Genomic DNA, 18,386 nt, shown 5'->3' with positions numbered 1-18,386 from the left:
CCCTTCCTCTATTCTGGCTGCAGCACACTCTTCAACTCCCCCAACATGCCAGGCTTGCCCTCCCCCTGGGGGCTTTGCTCCTAATTCCCTGGCCTGGAATGTTCCTCCCATGGTCTTACTGTGGCTGGCCCCTGCCTGTCATTCATACCCCAGCTTCAATATCACCTTCTCATATAGGCCTCCTCTGACCTCCCCCAACCTATGAAGCAGCCACCTTGGTTCCCTCTCCCAGACCATCCAGGGGAGGTTCCCTGCCCAGCACCTATCACCGTCTGACAGTTTCCTTTGCAACTTGTGTGTTGTCTTTCTTCCCCACTAGAATATAAACTACAGGAGAATAAGGATTCCCCAGAGCCCAGAACAGTGCCTGGCACCCAGCAGATGCTGCATCCATATTGACCAGGTGACGGAAGACCAGGCAGCCCGGGTGGAAGGAGGTGGGAAGACTGGTTAGGACATGCACAATTGATTAGTTTGGGCTGAATTAAGGTGGTGGCAGAGAGGATGGCGAGAAGTAGAGAATGTGAGAGAAATAAAGGAGAGAAACATGCTAGGCTAGTGTTGGGATGTCGGGGAGGGAGGGAGCAAGGGGTGACTCCTGGGTTTTTGGGTGGGATTATCCACAGGGGCCAGGAATGTTATCAGAGAGGTAGCTTGGGGAAAACAAAGAACGGCCATTTGTCCTGTCTGGGACCTACTGGCTTGCCCAAGAGAAACGTGGGTCAAGCTGCCCTGTAGGCTGATAGATGGATGGCCTGGATCCAAGAAGAGAAACAGAGGGGCAGCCATCCCTGCACCCCAGTAGGTGGGAGAGAGAGCCCTGGCTGGGAAGAAGCCCTCAGGGAGCGTGGGCAGGGAGAAGAGAGTAGTCAGGAGAGAGCTGGCCATGTGGACATGACAGAGCATTTTGGAAGGAGAAGCTTGAAGACTGAGAAGCAGCAAGCAGGGGAGTGGGAGGGAGGGGCAGAACTGCACTGCTCTCGCACAGAGCCAGAGGGCTTCTCCTGGGGAGAAGGCCATCAGTGGGGACACAGGGGCTTGGAGCCCTTAAGTCCAATGAAGACAATCAGGCCTTGGGGTCCACAGGGACGTGCTGTGGCCTTGGCAGGAGCCAAGTTGGTCAGCGTGTTCATGGTGGGTGGCTGTGGGAGGCTGCTCTATCCTGCTGCCCCACGGCATGGCCATCCCCGAGCATCCCAACAGGAGGGTGTCCTGCGAGCAGCTCCTCCAAGCCAGGACCTGATCTTTCCTGTATCTGCATCCTTCCCCAAATATACTGCTGTGTATATAGTAAATGCTCAATAAACACTGAACGAACTGCACTTCCTGTGATGCTCCTTAAAACACGCCACCTGTGACTGTAGGACGGTGCCTGCAAACTCCTTAAAACACACCATCGGCTGGACATGGTGGCTCACGCCTGTAATCCCAGCACTTTGGGAGGCCGAGGTGGGCAGATCATGAGGTCAGGAGATCAAGACCATCCTGACTAACAAGGTGAAACCCTGTCTCTACTAAAAATACAAAAAAATTAGCCGGGCATGGTGGCGGCTACCTGTAGTCCCAGCTACTCGGGAGGCTGAGGCAGGAGAATGGCGTGAACCCGGTAGGCAGAGCTTGCAGTGAGCCGAGATTGCGTCACTGCACTCCAGCCTGGGCGACAGAGCGAGAACACGCCACCGGTGATTGCAGGACGGTGCCTGTGAACTCCTCAAAACACGCCACCCGTGACCGCAGGACGGTGCCTGCGAACTCCTTAAAACATGCCACCCGTGACCGCAGGGCGGTGTCTGCAAACTCCTTAAAACATGCCACCTATTACCGCAAGACGGTGCCTGCAAACTCCCCGACACTGCGGAGCCCCTGGAGCCTACGCTGTGCTGCCTCTTTACGGCACCTCTCACGACACCCAGGACAGAACCCTGCACACAACAAGCCCTCCGGAGGCTTCTGGTGTTTTCTGGGGTCAGTTTTGTCCTTCAGTGAGGCCTCACAGCCGGGATCATGCCCAGGACCACGCCCTGGGGACAAGCCCACAAGAGACGGAGTCCCGCATTGAACAGTGTTCCTCAAATGCTCCTGTCTACAGGGAACCTCAGAATGGGACTTCTTTTGGAAATAGAGTCTTTGTAATTAGTAAATTACAAAAGTAATTAGTAATTCATTAAGACGGGTTCACACCGGATGGGGTTGGCCTTAATCCAATGACTGGTGTCCTTAAAAGAAAGTAGGGACACAGACACACACATAGGAAGGACAGTGGGGGCAGAGACTGGGGTTCCGTTGCCACTAGCCACGGATCCACAACGACGATCAACAGCCACCAGAGCTGCAAGTGACCAGAGAGGGTCCCTCCCTAGCACCTTCAGAGGGGGCTCAGCGCTCCAGGACCTTGAGCTCAGGCTTCCAGTTTCCGCAGCTGTGAGAGCGTATCTCTGTGTGAAGCCACCCAGCTGGTGGGCATTTGTCCGGCAGTCACAGGAAAAGCTGGCTGATCTTGACCCCTGGAGGGTCTAAACCGCCACTGTCATGCACGCTCTGGAAGGAGCATCTGGCCTGCAGGTGGCCGGGAAGCCAATCCTGGGAGACGAGCCTGCATCTGCCCGAGTCCTGGGGCTTCCTCCATGGAGGTGACTTTGCTTCCCGCCCCAACAATCAGGACAGGGTGGCAAAGGCTGCCCCTCGGCCTCTGCGGAGAGGTGAGCTTCCTCCTAAGGGCCATTTCTCTGCAGGGTGCCATGTGTCGCTGCTCCAAGGAGGCCGGGTGGGGCCCAGCTCCAAGGTGACCCACTCCTTGCCACACAGAGGAGCTCCACTCAGGTCTGCTTGGTGTGGCCCCAGCTGCAAATGGCAGGAAGTCACTGTCCCAGGAGGATCTGAGGACCAGGCCTCTTGGTCCCGGCTGAGGAGCACAGTTGGCTGCTGAGGAGCCCCAATGGCTACGATGCTCCCCAAACTGTATGCTGATGTGTCTCCCACCCGCCGCGGTGCTGAGGAAAGCACACCTGGGGAGCACACGCACCCAAGCAGACAGACGCCCACCGCAACGTGTCACGAAGCAGACCCCACAGAGAGTGAGAGACGGGTTACGAGGAGGGCCCTGTGCTTTGAAGCACGGCACTGGCTGGGCTTGGAGAGGATGTGACTCCTGCCACTCAGCCTCAGGTCCCGAGTGCAAGACCGGCTCATGCCAGCTGCTCCTGCCACCTGTCACTGCTGTGCACAGAAGCACCCAGAGGCCCATGCGCTAACCAGCTTGTGTTGGCCCCAGTCCCCACTCCAGGTGGATGCCAGAAAGCTCTCGGCGGGGCGGGGGTCCTTTCTTCCTTCGGGTGACCCCTGGGTCAGTGCTTCTCCAGCTCCCCCAAAGAGCTCTTGGAGGCAGGAGAGGGTAAGCGGGGGCTACTGGTCTTTCACTATGGGCGAAATTCAAAGTAGCTCTTTGAAGTCAAGATCATTCACCCATGCTGTCTTATCTGAAAATTTCTTGTGAATTTTGTATTCTGCTCCATAATACAAACTGTATTGGTTTTAGCAAAGCAATGGCCATTTTACATTATTTAGCAAGGCAGTAATTTTTGCTCCTCCGTCTTCCATCATCTGGGACAAGTGATGCCTTTGGAATGTGTCCTCAGTGTACATTGTACGTTCTTTTTTTTTTTTTTTTTTTTTTTTTTGAGACAGAGTCTCACCTGCTGGAGTGCAGAGGTCGGTCTGGCTCACTGTGCTCCACCTCCTGGGTTCAAGCCATTCTCCTCAGCCTCCCCGAAAGAAGGGACTCACAGGCAACCCCACCACCACACCCAGCTAATTTTGTTTTGTATTTTATAGAGATGGGGTTTCACCATGTTAGCCAGGGATGGTCTTGATTTCCCTGGACCTTATGCGATCCTCCTGCCTTGGCCTCCTCAAAGTGCTGGGACGGCAGTGAGCCACTACACCCGGCCAACTCTGTGTACATACTCTTACAGCATCCCATGTCACGTAACATGTTCATGGGCCAGCTGAGGGTTACTGGGAGGTGGGCTGGGTGGATCTGAGGGAGGGAGCCAGCCTTGGAGGGGCTAGCCCAGGCCCACTCAGCAGAAAGCCCTGGAGTGTCACCATTGGAAGAAGAAGCTAGAGGCCTCCCAGGGCCAGTGTCCTAGCCGGAATGGCCTTTCCCACTGACCCTGGAATGTACCCCTGGACTCTGGGGCAGTGTGCGGTCTCCCAGCTCTGGTGGGTGGAGGCTGGTGCTAGAATCAGCCCACAAGGAACGGCCAGCAGGACCACAGCCACATGCCAGGAACAGGCCCTCTCACACCTAAGGTGGCAGCTCCGAAGTGGGGGCAGAGCTGGGGGCCGCCCCAGAGACACATCTTCCATCTGGTAGCATAGAGAGCTTGGTCGGATCAGAAGGCCAAATCGAGAGGCCTTTCCTTCTCTTCACTTCTTTAGACAGGAGCGAGGCTCTCAGTCTTCCCAGACACCTACCCCAGGGCCAGGCTGCCCCAGAAGTCACAGGATAACCCCCTCTGTCCCTGGCGAGCAGCAGGGGCAAGCTGCCTGGGCTCACCCACCTCACACTGAGGCTTGCCCAGGAAGCAGGCACCTGGATAATAAAGTTTGAGCTCTTAGTCCATGCTCCCCACTCTGCCTGAGATGACACAGCCCCCCCTCACCCCTGAGGCCAGAAGGGGAACTGCCCAGGAGACCAGAGGAAGCCCAGGAGAGCAGCCCAGCCCAGGGGAGCTGCACACAGGTCTCACTCCAATCCTCTCATCCAGGCAGGAGGCTCAGTTGCCTGAGAAGCATTGAAAATAGAGTCTAAGTCTAAGCGGCTTAGTGGGGTTCCAAGAAGGGCCAGCAGGTGGGGGTGGGGACAGGGGACCCTAAATCTTCTCAACTTGGCCTTAAGGAGAATCAGATGCTGTAAGACAAGAAAGAGTCAGGCACACAAAAGTTCCACTCACCTTTTCTTCTAGGGACTCAGGTCACTTCAAGGTGTCCCCGTGTCCTTGGCCAGAAGAGGGCCCGCCCCACCCCCTCAGCTCCAAGGCTGCAGTGTTGAACTGCCTGGGTTTATTCTCTTTGCAAACACAGGCACAGGCAAGGCTAGTCTACACAGACAGCATCCTCTTGAAGTTCAGCTCGGCCCTGGCTGTTGTATCCACAGGACCTATCACAGGCAAAAGTGATATTTCCCAGGGATCCTCCCCAGTGGGTCTCCAGGGTAAACCCCATTGCCTGCCTGTCTTTAGCCTGGAAGAGGTCCCCCTTGCATCTCTGTATGAAGAGCTGGCCTGCTCAGACCTCCCTGGGGTCCTGTGCAAATGGCCTGGGGTTAGGTCAGGCCAGAGGAAATTTGTTCTGAATCCGGACCTTTGTGGGTGGAGGAGAAACGGTGAAAACGGTAGTTCCCAAAGACCCTGGCCTAAAGGCAGTCGCCCTTTCCCTCTCCTGCCACCCTTGATGCCCCCTCTTCCTGGGCTAACCTTGGTCAGGCTTCAGGTCTCACCAGGGGGTTCGCTTCCTCTGTGAAGCCTTCCTTACCACTAGTTGGATTCAGCTTTTTGACAGTCCCTCCTGCACTCACTCATTCATGCCTGCCTGCATTCATATCACAAATATGTACTGTAGCCCACCACGTGCCAGCCCTGGGCTACGTGATGGGGGTCCGGCAGACAGGGCCTTTGACCCTGGAGCTCACAGTGGGGCGCAGGGAAAGGGAGGGGAAGACCCCCTAGGTCTGGGGGAGGCGCTGCAGCTCCGGGATCCAGAGGCTGCGATTCCTCCTCCCATCTTCCGCCACCTCCACGCCCGGTCTCTCCCAGGATGGCTGCGCCCCAGCTGAGATTTTGGGGACGTCGGGTCCCTGCCCCGCGGCCTCAACGTGGGGACGATCACTCTCCGCAGGGCGGGGCTGCGCAAACAAAAGCTACTCCAAGGGGACAAAGGCTGCACCGCGGGGACAAAGACTTCTCCGCAGCTGCTGCTGCTGCTTCGCGCGCGCGCGAGTTCGCTGCGGCCCGGACCCACGCCCCCCACCCGGCCTTTAGCCAAGCAAACAAATCCGTGTTTTAATCAAATGAGGGCCGACAGTCTCTTCCCCAAACATTTCCCCCCGGGCATGGCGGAGGGGACAAAGGGCGCTCCCCACATGCAGCGGAGGCCACGGAAGGAGGGAGCCAGGGCTCGCCGCCCAGGACCGAAGGCCCGCGGTCCCCGCCGCACGCTGCGGCGCACTCGGAGGCGGATGGCCGGGCTCAGGCCTTCCTAGTCCCGTTGTGTTCGCAGTCCCTGCGGGCGCCCTGGACCCCGCAAGGCGCGGCGCCGCCAGCAGTTCCGCGAAAGGCCCCGCATTGCGGCTGCGCGTCGGCAGGCGGGCGGGCGCGCGCGTGGGCGAGAGTGTGTGCACGCGCGCCGCCGGCAGCCGTGCCCCAGTTTGCTCCCCGCTGCAGTCCCCTGGCGCCCACCTCTTCCCCAGCCGTCCTCCCCTTGCCGCGGCGCACCCGTCTCCACCGCCCGGCCGGCGCGGAGGGAGAATTGGCCCAGCGCCCACGGGGGCGGGAGGGGCTGAGCCGAGAAACTGCGGAGACCGAAGGGAGGGGACGGGAGAGACAGGCGGGGACGCAAGGCTCACCACCGCCCGGCCACTGCAGCATCGGCCTGGACGCAAAGTTCACGGCCAGGCCCTGTGGCTGGCCAGAGGCCTGGGACCCCCGCGCTCCCGGGTAGCTGTTCCAACGGCCCCCTTTGCGCTGCGGCTGCGGCACTGCTTCCCCTCCCCCTTCCCCTTAGTATTTATCAAGCTGGTGAAAGGCTGGGAAGCCTGGGCCCTTGGGTGGGTGAGTGCCTTGTATCCATTTCGGCGGAAAAAGAATAGCTAGGGAAGCCCCGCTTCTCCCCAGCCAGGTGGGGTCTGGCAGTTCCTCTGTCCCCGCCTCCCTTCCACTCCCACTCCTTGAAAGGACAACTGGCCCAGACAAAAGGAAAGCGTCCTTCAGGGTCCTGCTCTGCTCTCTGCAGGGCCCCTGAGCCGCGGTGGACCCCAGGCTGGCCCCTCTGGTTCAGCAGGGCGCTCTGAGCTGGGGGTCCAAGCTGCGGAGCTACTGTTCCCCTAGCTGTGCCCTGGTTGGTGGTAACAGAGCCGATGCTGCTGGACGCCCAGGCCTTGATGCCATCGTCACCCCAATTCCTGTCGCCCTCCTGTGTATCCTGCAGGGGTAGGGGTGCTTATTTCAACTTGGAGGCCTACAGAGTTCAGAGCTCAAAGTTCTGGGGAGAGGGGGCAGCTAGGGAGCAGGCGCCCAGCTTGGCGCCAGGCCAATCCCAAGGGGCCTGGGGTGGCCGAAGTCCTGGTCTGTCATGAAGTAGCTGGGTGGCTCCCCTCCCCACGGTCTCTATGGCGGCATCCTCCCATGCCCTAGCCTCCGGGGTACGGCTGGCTCTCTGTGTTTCCAGGGGGCCTGCAGATGTGTCCTGAGCTCTGGGGCACTGCCTGACTGTGACTTTGCTCTCTGAAAAGGCTCCATCTGCCAGGCGGGGTCCTACACTGGTCCCAGCATCCTTGGGTTCATTCTAGTGAGGCCAGCCAGGTCATTCAGGGAGAACCAGGGTTCTGCAGAGTTCCCGACTTCATTCCCCATTTGTTCTGCAAAACTGAAACCGGATTTCCTAAACAGGAGCCCCTGGTCACCCTGCTCTTCTTGGTTACATCTGCGGGTCTTCAGAGCTCTACCTGGCTCCAGCCTCGGCCAGGGAAGATGCCAAGGGCAGCTTGGTGCCCCAGGGCAGCCCATGCTAGGGTGCAGAGCCTGCAGACTCAAAAGCTGTCCTGGGGAATGTCTCCTGAGGGTTCACCAGCCAAGGCAGCTGTTGGCACCCTGTCTCGGCTGGGGCAGGGGCTGGGATAAGGCTGAGGTTTACACGCTGGGTGGTTCAGGAAATGAACTATGTACCCAAGCCCAGAAATCTTCCAGCAGCCAACAGCAAGGGGTAGTCTAAGAGGTGAGACCCAAAAGGCCAGCTGTGGGTGTGTGGGGGTGTGTGTATGGGGGGGTGTTGCTTAAAGAACCCACCCCTGCAGGGGGCCCAGGCTCAGCTTAGCCCAGACCTCAATGTCCTGGGCTGGCCAGGTCTCTAGCAAGGTACCCCATGGACTGTCATCTATCCCGGCTGCCCTGATACTGAGGTTATGGACAGGCATCCCTCCTACTGCATCCCCAGTGCACCGGGCTCAGCCCCCCAGGCCTTGGCCAGCTCTGGGCCTCCTGCCCATGTGGGAAAGGGCAGCCTCTGACCCTGGCATTCCCAGCCTGCCTTTGGCAGCTCTTCTCTGCAGAGCCCCTGGTACCCCAAGGGGAACCACCAACACTCACTGACCCCCATGGACAAGGCTGGCAGCTCTTGGAGTCCCTGCCTGTCCTTGACCACCAGGTCCTGCCTGCTCCCTTGAAGCCCACTGGGGTCCCTGACACTCTACCCTCTGCCACAGTCACGATCCTGGGCTTGCCACAGAGGCCATACAGGGCAGAGGTGGAATTAAAATCAGCCAAGAAGCTGGAGTTGAGGGTATTTGAGGGCTTCCAGGAGAAGGTTTGGCTGGTTCGCCCCAAAAGACAGAAGCAAGCTCCCAAATCCGAAAGAAGCCCAGGCCTGAGCTGCCTCCCCATCCTCTTCCTTGAGAGGCTTGGGGCTTGGCGATGGCCTCTGGGAACCTTTTTTGCTTTCAGGAGCCCATGGAAACAGCCCTGGAGGGGCACAGCTGGTGCTTGGACCTTGCTGCCTGGGGTCCTTCGCCAGAGGAACCTCTTAGCTCCCCTGGGCTTGCTTGGCCACTCAGACAGCCCAGCAGGCTGTGAGTGTGCCAGCCACAGACCCGCACTCACATACTTTTCAGTCTGTCCTAAGGAGAGACCGAGATTGAGGGTGGGGCCAGCCAGTGTCCAGACACAAATGGCTGACAGCTTAGGCACTCAGCCTGGCGGTGGAAACCCAGCCGACCTTCCTTCGCTCACATTGGCACCGCTTCCTGCCCCTTTCTGGGTGCTTACTCTTCTTTCACACCTTGTGCATGGAGTCCCCAAGCATCCCTCTCCCTTGGTGCCTGGCAAGACGACCCAAGCACTGTTCTTACCGTCCAAGGACAGCCAGTCGTGCTGGGAGGAAGGGAGCGTGGGCAGAGCCCGGGCTTTGTACTCAAACACCACCGAGTTGGAGATGATCTGGTTGTTGAAGGCAACTTGTAGGGTCACAAGACCAGTGTCATGGGCTGAAAGCGAGAGAAAAAGACCAAGTCAAGGGATGGGTGGGTACCTACAGCCTGGTGAACCACACAGGGCCTGGAATGTCCCCTCCCCACTACCCTTCATTGGTTAATGTCCAGCTCTCCTTACTGACAGCCTATGCCTGCTCATTCGAGGCCCAAACACAATGCTGCTTCTAGGAACCTTCTCGGTTCACCCAGACTCAGCCAGCTGTCCTGTGATCACTCCCAGGTATTGTAACTGCCCCTTTGCTTTGTCCTCCGAGTGAGGGCAGGGGCTGGGTGCTCAGTACAGACTGGCTGAACGAGTGAATGAGTGAATGGCCCCCAACCCTGCCTCATGGCTGGCTGACGTCCCCCCTTGTCCCATTCTTCCTGGATGGGGCTCAGGTACAGCATCTGCTTCGGACTGATTTGTGCTTATTTTGTTTCAACTATTCCTATAAGCTTGTCCTGACTCAATGAACAAGTCAGCCCCTGTATTTTTAGAAGTTCTTCTGCTTCCCCGATGAAGGAGCTTCAGCTGTGCCTCTGTTACCCTGGCCCCAGCTCAGCCCCAGTGGGTGCTGAGCTGGGGATGCTGGCGTGAACGTTGTACCTCCCTCCAATGTCCGACAGTAAGCCCTGGAAGGCAGGGCCCTGGTGGGTCTCGTTAACTGCTGTGGCCCCAACACAGGGCTTAACAAATAACCGTATTTGTGGAATAAACGAGGTATGTCCTCACTGAGAGTAAGAGGAAGCCAGCCCGCGGCGGAGATCAGCTTCAGCTCTGGGGTTGAGGTTGCCTCTCCACAGCTCATGTTGGCATCTTGGGGGCTGGCCTGTGGCCCACAGAGGTGGCCCGTGGGCAATGGTGGGTGTGCACACTGCCCTGCCAGGCCTCGTCCCTGGCAGATGTCTCGGTTCTGTGCCCTCTGCCCTGCTTTTCTGGAATACCAGATACTGATACCCAGGGCCTCCCCAGTACAGATTTCCAGGGAGGACACGCACGGGGATCACGTTACTGTTTGGGCTCTTGGTTTTCAGGAGCTTATAGACTCAAGGAAGCCATCCAAGTCAGCCACTCCCTAGGACAAGCAGAGCTCCAGCTTTCCTCCAAGGACTCTGATGCAGATCCCAGTCCCGATGGGAAAACCAGCTTATTGATGGGTGGCCGCTGTCCATCCTGGGTGGATGTGCTAAGGCAGCAACCATCTTGCCATTGTCCCCAGGGAAGGCCTTCGGGAGTCACTGTCCAAGGGGACCCATGGGTTTTTCCTCTGTGTTTTCCACCCTGTCTGGGAACCTCAGCTCCAGGGCACAGCCTGAACCAAAGGACTCCACAGTGGAGGTCACATAGGACCTCCGAGGTGCCTGGGCAGGGAGCCCCGGCCAAGTCCAGAACCTGCTATGGCTCTGCTGGCATCCCTGGGCGGGTCTCCAGGCTTGTGGTCGCATGCCTGCCCTGGAGATTGGCCTGGCTTGCCAGCAGGAAGACAGGTGGCCAGCACCCACACCCATCAGAGCCCGCTCAGGGCTGCTCCTCTTAGCAGCCTCCTCGGCCAGCCTTGGGGAGCTCACGGCTTTTCTGGGACAATGTGTCCCAGCCTGGGGGGGTGGCCTCTTCAACTGCTGCTGCTCTTCCACCATCTTCTGGCAGGTGCACAACCTGCAGCAACGCCGGAATGGTGGCATTTCTTCCTTCCCAGAGAGACGGAGCAGAGGGGACCTACTGTGGTCTCTGGGGTCCCAGCCCAGCAGCCCTGCTCCTGCAGGTCCATCACCCAGGAGGCTTCCTGGACTCACTCTTCCCTTCCCCACTCATGCAGTCCATCAGCAAGCGCCATCAGCAATGGCAAGATCCATTGCTCTCCATCTCCACTGCAGATGCTGTAGTCCACGCCACCATCATTTATTGCCTAGACTCCTCCACTAGCGTCCCGCTGAAGGCAGCATCAGAGCACCTGAGACCTGCTCCTGCTGGGAGGGTGTCGGGAGGCCACAATCCAGCACTGGGGGCCACAGCCCAGCACTGCTAGAGGAAACCAGGGGGAGTGTGGTGCCCAAGGGAGCCCTTCTCCTTACATTTGGAAAGATCAGCCCTCTGCCTTCTTCCTATGGTCTCCCTGAGTCTGTTCTTCCTACAACCCAGAATCATCTTTCCCACACACCCAGAATCATCTTTAAAGACACCATTTAGATCAAGCCACCCCCTGCTTAAAGCTAACAGCTTCCTATGGCAAGTAAAATCAAACCAAACTCCTTCCTATGATGCAGAAAGATGGACACGATTTGTTTTGGTTCCTGCTATCATCTCCAGTCTTACTGTGTTCAGCTCCCTGTACCCCACTCACTATCCTGCAGCCAGCACCTTTCTCGAGCTTTAGATTCTCCATGTTGCCAAACCTCTTTCTGTCCCAGGGCCTTTGCACTTCCCCTACCCTCTGCCTGGCCAGGATGCTTCTCCCACTTCCCATGACTGGCTCCATCCCATCATCCAGGTCCCAGCCTGCGAGAGGCCTCTGCTCATCCATGTTCCAGAAGGAATCTCCTTCTTCCCGGGTGATGTTATTACCATATTCTACTGTTGGGATACAGTTTTCACCAGTTACCTTGGTTATTTCTTTTTCTCCTTGTTTGTTTTCTGTCTCCCTGCAGTAGAACATTAGCTCATGAGAGCTGGGACTGGCTCCATCTTAATCTTCATGCCTAGTGCCAAGGTCAGTGCCCGGGATGTTATGGCGGCTCAGTAACTATTTGTTGAATGAATTGTTTTGAAACCCAATTCTTCACCTCATTTGTTGTTTTTGTTTGTTTGCTTTTTGTTTTTTTTTGAGACAGAGTCTTACTCTGTCTCCCAGGCTGGAGTGCAGTGGCGTGATCTTGGCTTACTGCAACCTCCACCTCCCAGGTTCAGGCGATTCTCCTGCCTCAGCCTCCCTACTAGCTTACAGGTGCCTGCCACTATGCCCAGCTAATTTTTGTATTTTTAGTAGAGACAGGGTTTCACCGTGTTGCTCAGGCTGGTCTTGAACTCCTGACTTCACGTGATCTGCCCTCGGCCTTGGCTTCCCAGCATGCCGGGATTACAGGTGTGAGCCACTGTGCCTGGCCCTCATTTTGCATTTCATCTTTTGTCTCCTTTAGTGCTCTCTGGCCAGCAGAGTCTTCTTGGTGGATTCCCCTATCTTCTCCGAGCCTAAGTTGCCTCTTTCCGCCAGCACCTCCTCTCACTCAGTGCTCACTGCCCTCAGCTCACTGCCCTAACTTGGTGGGCTCCCTCCTGCCCCTGAAGCACCTGAGTCTTGTAGAAGACACATTCTGTGCCTGAGTGTCTCCTGCTGCCTGTGACAGTGTGGGAGCTGCCAGGGCAGGACCCTGCTCTTGGTCAGGGCAGAATCACCTCATGTGTTTTGCTTGGGTGGGTGTGTCGGGCTGGGACCCCGGAGACGGGCAGGCATTGGCCATCTGTGTTGCCAGTGCCCCCTCCTCCCGTGTCGTTCCTGGCTTGTGCTCACAGGCCTCTGAGCCTCTCTTTTTGGTGAGGCCAGTTTGATTCTGACTTCCAAGTGTTCATCCTTCAAGCTCAGCCTCAGATTCCTCTGGGGAGACCCAGAGATGAGGTCCCCAAGCAGCCAGCGTCATCTCCCGGGGCAGTGATTCATTTGCATGCTGCACTCCTCCCTGGACCGAGAGCCCCTTGCAGTCAGGGCCCTGGTGAGAAGCTGGGTCTTATTCTTTGCTCCATTCCAAGCCCATACTCTGTGCACAACAAGCAGGGGCTACTCAAAAGCTATCTGGCAGATGAAGAAAGGAATGGATACATCCAGTGCTGTTTTACAGAGCACCATGTTTCAATTTGGGCCGCAAAGCAGAGATTTCCAAAGGAGACCCCCTTTGTGGAGTTAGCTGAAGACACAATGCTGGCGCCTGTGGAGGGTCCCAGCTCTCAGTGTGCCTTGAGCCTTGTGGCTCCTGTTCCCTCAGTCCAAGACACATTGTGGCTAACAGAATGAGCCTGAATGACTAGGAGGGTGAGTAGCCTAGGCAGAGACTCTACCTGCCATCTCTGGGGACCCGGAAATGCCCCAGGACCAGCAGAACTGCCTGTGGAGACCCAAATTGCCCTGGTACCCTCTCCGAACTCCTCCTTGGGAAAGGAAGAGCGAAGGCCTCATTAATGGGAACTCTTCAGGAATGGAGCACCTGGGCCAGGTGCTTCACACACCTCCTGTCACTCACTGCTCTCGCCCCACTGGCAGGCAGTTCTCAGAGCTGTAGAAACTGAGGCCCAGAGAGGTCAGGCACTGAGTTCGAGCCACACGGATGGTTTCTGGCTGATCCGGGATGGACCCAAGTGTGGTGGACTCCAGCCCCGGGGACACACAAAGGCCAGCCCCTCTTTTTCTGTGGAGGGGTCAGATAACTGAGAGCAGACCTGAGCAGCCCTGTCCTGGTCCTTAGCCAGGCGAGAACCAGGTACAGGAAGTGGCATCTATTTATAGGCCAGGCAAGTCCCATTCTGGCAGCAGGTGATGAGTGCACTGTTTAATGCCACAGTGCCCTCCCGGCCACCCCCGCTGGGCCGGGGACCTCATCAGCTGCACACAGCCCTGCGCTGTGATAGGCAGACCCGGCTTGGCTGCCACGCCAGCTGGCTGTGCTCCAGGCTGAGCAGGGCTGCTGGGTGGGCCTTCTGGAGCCAGGCGGGGGGGTGCTGGGAGGGGAGGGCTGGGCCAGCAGGGGGTGGGATGGGCATCTTGGGCCGCAGCGCTGGCTCCCAGGAAGTTTGTGGAGAAGATGGTGCTGGGTTCAGGCAGAGGCTGAGCGTACAGCCAGCCGAGGAGCAGGGTTTTCCACTCTGGTGGAAGAGCCTGAGAGAGGTGGGGCGCGGTGGCTCACCCCTGTAATCCCAGCACTTTGGGAGGCCAAGGTGGGCGGATCAGTTGGGTCAGGAGTTCGAGACCAGCCTGGCCAACATGGTGAAACTCCATCTCTACTAAAAGTACAAAAATTAGCCAGGTGTGGTGGCACAAGCCTGTAGTCCCAGCTACTGGGGAGGCTGAGGCAGGAGAATCGCTTGAACCCGGGAAATGGAGGTTGCAGTGAGCCAAGATTGCATCACTGCACTCCAGCCTGGCAAAAGAGCAAGACTCTGTCTCCAAACAAAAAAACAACAACAAAAAGAAGAGCCTGAGAGAGAAGGAGAAAAGGAGAAACGCTTGGTGGGGTTCAGCTGCCCCAGGCCGGGGCAATGATTCAAGGGCGGGGTGGTGGCGGCAGACAGCTGGGGCAGCCAAGGCTCAGGCTGGACCATGCTGGGTGGAACCTAGAAGCACCCTGGGGCCTGCCTAGCACCAGCCAACTCTGTGCTTGCCGTGGGGACACCCCACCCCATACCTCTCCTCCTCACCCCATACCTCTCTCCTCACCCCCAGTCTTCTATACTGAGCATCTTCTCTCCTTTCTAGGCTCCCTGGCATTAGGGGACAGGAGTGGGTCTCCCTGACCTTCCGCACACCTGCATCCTTACCCCCTCTCCTGTTTATGGTCAGGGCTCACTGGACAGGCCATCCCGAGGGCTGGTGGTGATGAGATGGGGCAGCCAAGGGGGCCCTCCCAGCACCAGTCCAGGAGCAGAAGACATGAGCTCTAGAAACAGGCTTCAGATGCCTGGAGACTAATTCATTCCTTCACAATCTCCATCCCCCTCCGTGACATGTCTGGCACTCTGCCAGCCCCGGGCATACTATGGTGACCAAGAAGATAGTCCCTGACCCCATGGCACAGGCGAGTGGGGAAGCAGTGATGGCCAGAGGTCAAAGACAAGTTGACCAGACAGGGACACCATGCTAAGCAGATAATGCTGGAAGCCTGGGGAAGGGCTTCAGAGCCACAGGGACAGCACAGAGGGCCTCCTGACTGGGTTTCTTGGGGGATCTTTGAGCCCCTAAAATTGGAAGCAAATTATGTGTGTGTACCTTTTCTGGACATAGGGTAGATGGCTCTGTTACATTCTCAAAGGCGTTTGTGCTGATAATTGTTAGACTGATCCCCCATCACCACCCCATCTCCCTCTACCCCTACCATGCTTTCTCCAGCCTTCTGCCCTCTGCCCTGGGCCCCAGGAGGACACAGCCTGTGTGCAGGCTGCATTGCCTGGGTTCTCCTGGCCTCTGGTTGGCTCGGGCCATGGGAGGCATGGGCAGGTGCAGAGGGGCCACCTCGATGCAGAGGTGGTCTCTGGCCCCGGCTGTCACCAGCTGTAGTCACCCTTTGGGCTGAGGGTGGTGGCAGCTTCCCACTGTGGTCAGCCCTGGATACATTGCCTGGGCCTGGCTTATTCCCACCCTAAATCGTGCTCTCATCACGTTCTCCTCAAAATCCCAGTCAAGCGTGCCTAGGTCCCTGTCCGACACTGGGTCCCTGAGCCAAAGGAGATGATGTTCTAATAGACTATCTGGGATCCGCTTCTTCACAGCCGAGGAAACAGAGTCCTAGAGTAAGGACACGACCTGCTCAAGGTCACCCCAAGGCTGACTCCGAGTCCAGTGCTCCTCAGGCCCCCACACCTTCCTTGGGGGACTGGGGCAGGGGGTGACTTTCTTACCTGGGCAGTAGCAGCGCAGCACCCCAGGCTGAATCAGGGATGCAGGCACTGAGATCTGGTCAAACAGGCAACTGTAGTTATTGCTGGCTTCTTGCCACGGGCCTGTGATGAGGACCTTCACTCCTCCCTGCAGGGAACAGAGAGGGGAACAGAGTTGGAGTGTGAGCCACTGAGGGAGGCAGCATGGGGAAGCCCCCCTGAGGCTGCACTGCTCAGATGGGGGTCTGCATCCCTCCCCCCCATGCAGATTCCCAGGCTGTCACTCCAGGGATTCCAGTGAGCCCCGACTTCTGAGAACCACAGCTCCAGGACTACAGCAAGAGAAGGGCCCTGAGGCGCTCCTTCCCCAGCCCTCAGGAAGCTCCAGGACCGGCAGCTCCAACCCCTGACCTTCTCTCTCTCTCGTATAACTCGCAGATCCAGGCAGGAGGGAGCACAGAGTTTTGCAAACCCTTTCAGCCCACGATGCCCCTGAGAGCTGGCCTAGAAGGAAGCCGAGGGCAGGGAGGGGACTTGCTATGTCATTTGCTTGTGGACAGATTGAGGGAACTCCAAGTTTTGAAAACAGGCCTGAGCATCTCAGTGTCAGCCCGGGCAGCAGAAGTTCTTGTGGGGAGTTGAGGAGAGACCCAGGATCCCCAGGCTGTGGGCGTGGCAAGGTGAGGGGGCCTGGAGCAGGGTGGGGTGAAGAGCCTGATTAAGAAACAGAAGAGCTAAGTGCAGGAGATGCTCAGAGACTGCCCTGTGAGCTGAGTTTGGGGCTCAGAGCTGGGGGCTGGGAGTGGAACGGGGCTGAGCATCTGCCCCTCCCCCAACCCTGTGCTATCAAAGGTCCTTGAGTCTGTGCCGCTGCCTACACAGCTAGCGCGGGGTCCCACAGGCAAGCCGTGATCCTGCAGCTTGGCTGGGAGCAGCCTCGAATGACCTTCCTCAGCTCCAGGGGGTAGGACCCCACCTCCAGGAACCTCCCAGGGTGCCCAGGGGCAGGAGAGCATCAGTAGGGCTGGGGTACTCCCTGACCCCCAACTTGGACCAGCCTGGGGCTGCTGCAGAAAGCAGAGGAGGAGGGTGGCCTCATGTCCGGGGCCCTGGGCAATCCTGCTTCACAGCCATTGTCCTGCTTAGTGATGATAGAGGGAGATGCGAGGTGGACGGCAATTTGTAGGCCCCCTACTTACGGCTTAGCGGAGGAGAGGGGCTGGTCACTGAGTAGAGGGAGGCTCTCCCGGGGGATGAGGAAGGTGGGGGTGCCAGCCTCCCGGGCTCTCCTGGCTAACCTTGGGTGGACCCACCCCAGAGGCGCCATCCACCCCACCCCCAAACCAGTAAACACCTTTCCCTGCAGGGGGGCGGAGAGCTGCGTAGGTCAGGGCAGAGAGCACCACCTAGTGTCCAGGCTGGAGAAGGCCGCCAGGCACGCTGGAGACTGGGAGGTGGCGGTGAGGAGTTGCTGTGAGCCCACCCTCCCCACCGCTCCAGGCCAGAGAAGCGATCCCCATCCCGCAGCCCCGTGCCAGCCAGATGCTCCCTCCTGGTCAGTCACTCATTCTTGCTCGGCATCTTCTGGGCCCTGGCGCACCCCTGCCCTGGAGGGAGCCCCAGCCTCTACAAGGAGCCTGCCCTAGGCACCCCACAATGTTCCTGGAACCCAGGCCTGGCCCAGGGCATCTGCAGCAGGAGTGAGTGTTTCCAGGGATGAGGAGGAAGTGGCTCCTCCCATTGCCCAGCCAGGAAAAGAGACTTCTTCCACGGAAGGGGCTCTCCCAGGCTGGAAGGTATATTCCACCCCTGCTCTCGCATGAGCCTTGCTCTGGCCTTGGAGGTCACGTTACTACTAGGGCAGCGGAGAGAGCTCACGACCGAGAGCCAAAAGCAGGAGGCCTGCTCCTGCGCCTCAGTAGCTGTGTGTCCTCAGGCAAGTGGCCCAGCCTCTCTGGGTGGCATCTCCTCGCTAGGGGCCCTTCTGGTCCAGCATTCCTTGTTCTGATGCCCAGGGATATTTGCAGCTCCGTGGAAGGGGCAGGGCATTGGGGGGAGTGGGTGCCTGGCTGGGAAGAGTACCAGCGGACAGGTGGAGCCTGACTTTGGGATGTCTGGAAGCACCAGAAGGCCAGCTCAGGGCACCATCCCCGAGGATCCTGGGAAGTGGAGGAGTAGTGACTTCAAAAGGCCATAGACAGTTACCATGTGAGAAAAAGGGAAAAAATAATAACCGCAATCAACAGCTGCTAGCATGAAGCTGGGGCTGCTGCCGGGAACAAAGAACTGCAGAGATTACTGGAGAACATCAGGACCTTCTCCATGGAAACCGCCGCAGGACAGCTCAGCATCCATCCATTCAGGGGATGGTTCCCATGGCAACAGCCCGCCTGGCTGCACTGAATTGGTGGTGGCGCGCGTGCCTGATGGCTGTAATTGCAGGCTCTTCTGCCTGGTGCAGCAGGAGTGTCAGTGGTGGGAGATGACGCAGGAGGGTTTGGGGGGCGGGGAGGGAGCACGAAATGCCATCTGAGGTCTCTGTGTCCTGAGATAAAGGGCCAGGATGTC

General features: G+C 58.2%; 1 protein-coding gene across 23 annotated transcripts in view; it reads right to left on the bottom strand.

Annotated features, from left to right (window-relative positions):
- Positions 1-18,386, bottom strand: part of CAMTA1 (calmodulin binding transcription activator 1) — a 953,012-nt gene that overhangs the window by 84,256 nt on the left and 850,370 nt on the right. For 16 of the 23 annotated variants that reach the window (XM_031668331.1, XM_031668354.1, XM_031668438.1 and 13 more), the window contains 2 exons: positions 15,840-15,966; positions 9,122-9,256 (listed from right to left, as the gene is read on the bottom strand). In XM_031668331.1, coding sequence (XP_031524191.1) covers positions 9,122-9,256; positions 15,840-15,966 — 262 coding nt within the window. Of the gene's footprint in view, positions 1-9,121; positions 9,257-15,839; positions 15,967-17,017; positions 17,196-18,386 lie in introns of those variants that run through there. The other 7 variants (XM_031668647.1, XM_031668821.1, XM_031668848.1 and 4 more) reach the window with 4 other exon arrangements.

This window comes from Papio anubis, chromosome 1 (genome assembly GCF_008728515.1).
Source record: "Papio anubis isolate 15944 chromosome 1, Panubis1.0, whole genome shotgun sequence".
NCBI lineage: Eukaryota > Metazoa > Chordata > Mammalia > Primates > Cercopithecidae > Papio > Papio anubis.
This window is presented reverse-complemented; position numbering and strand designations above follow the sequence as displayed.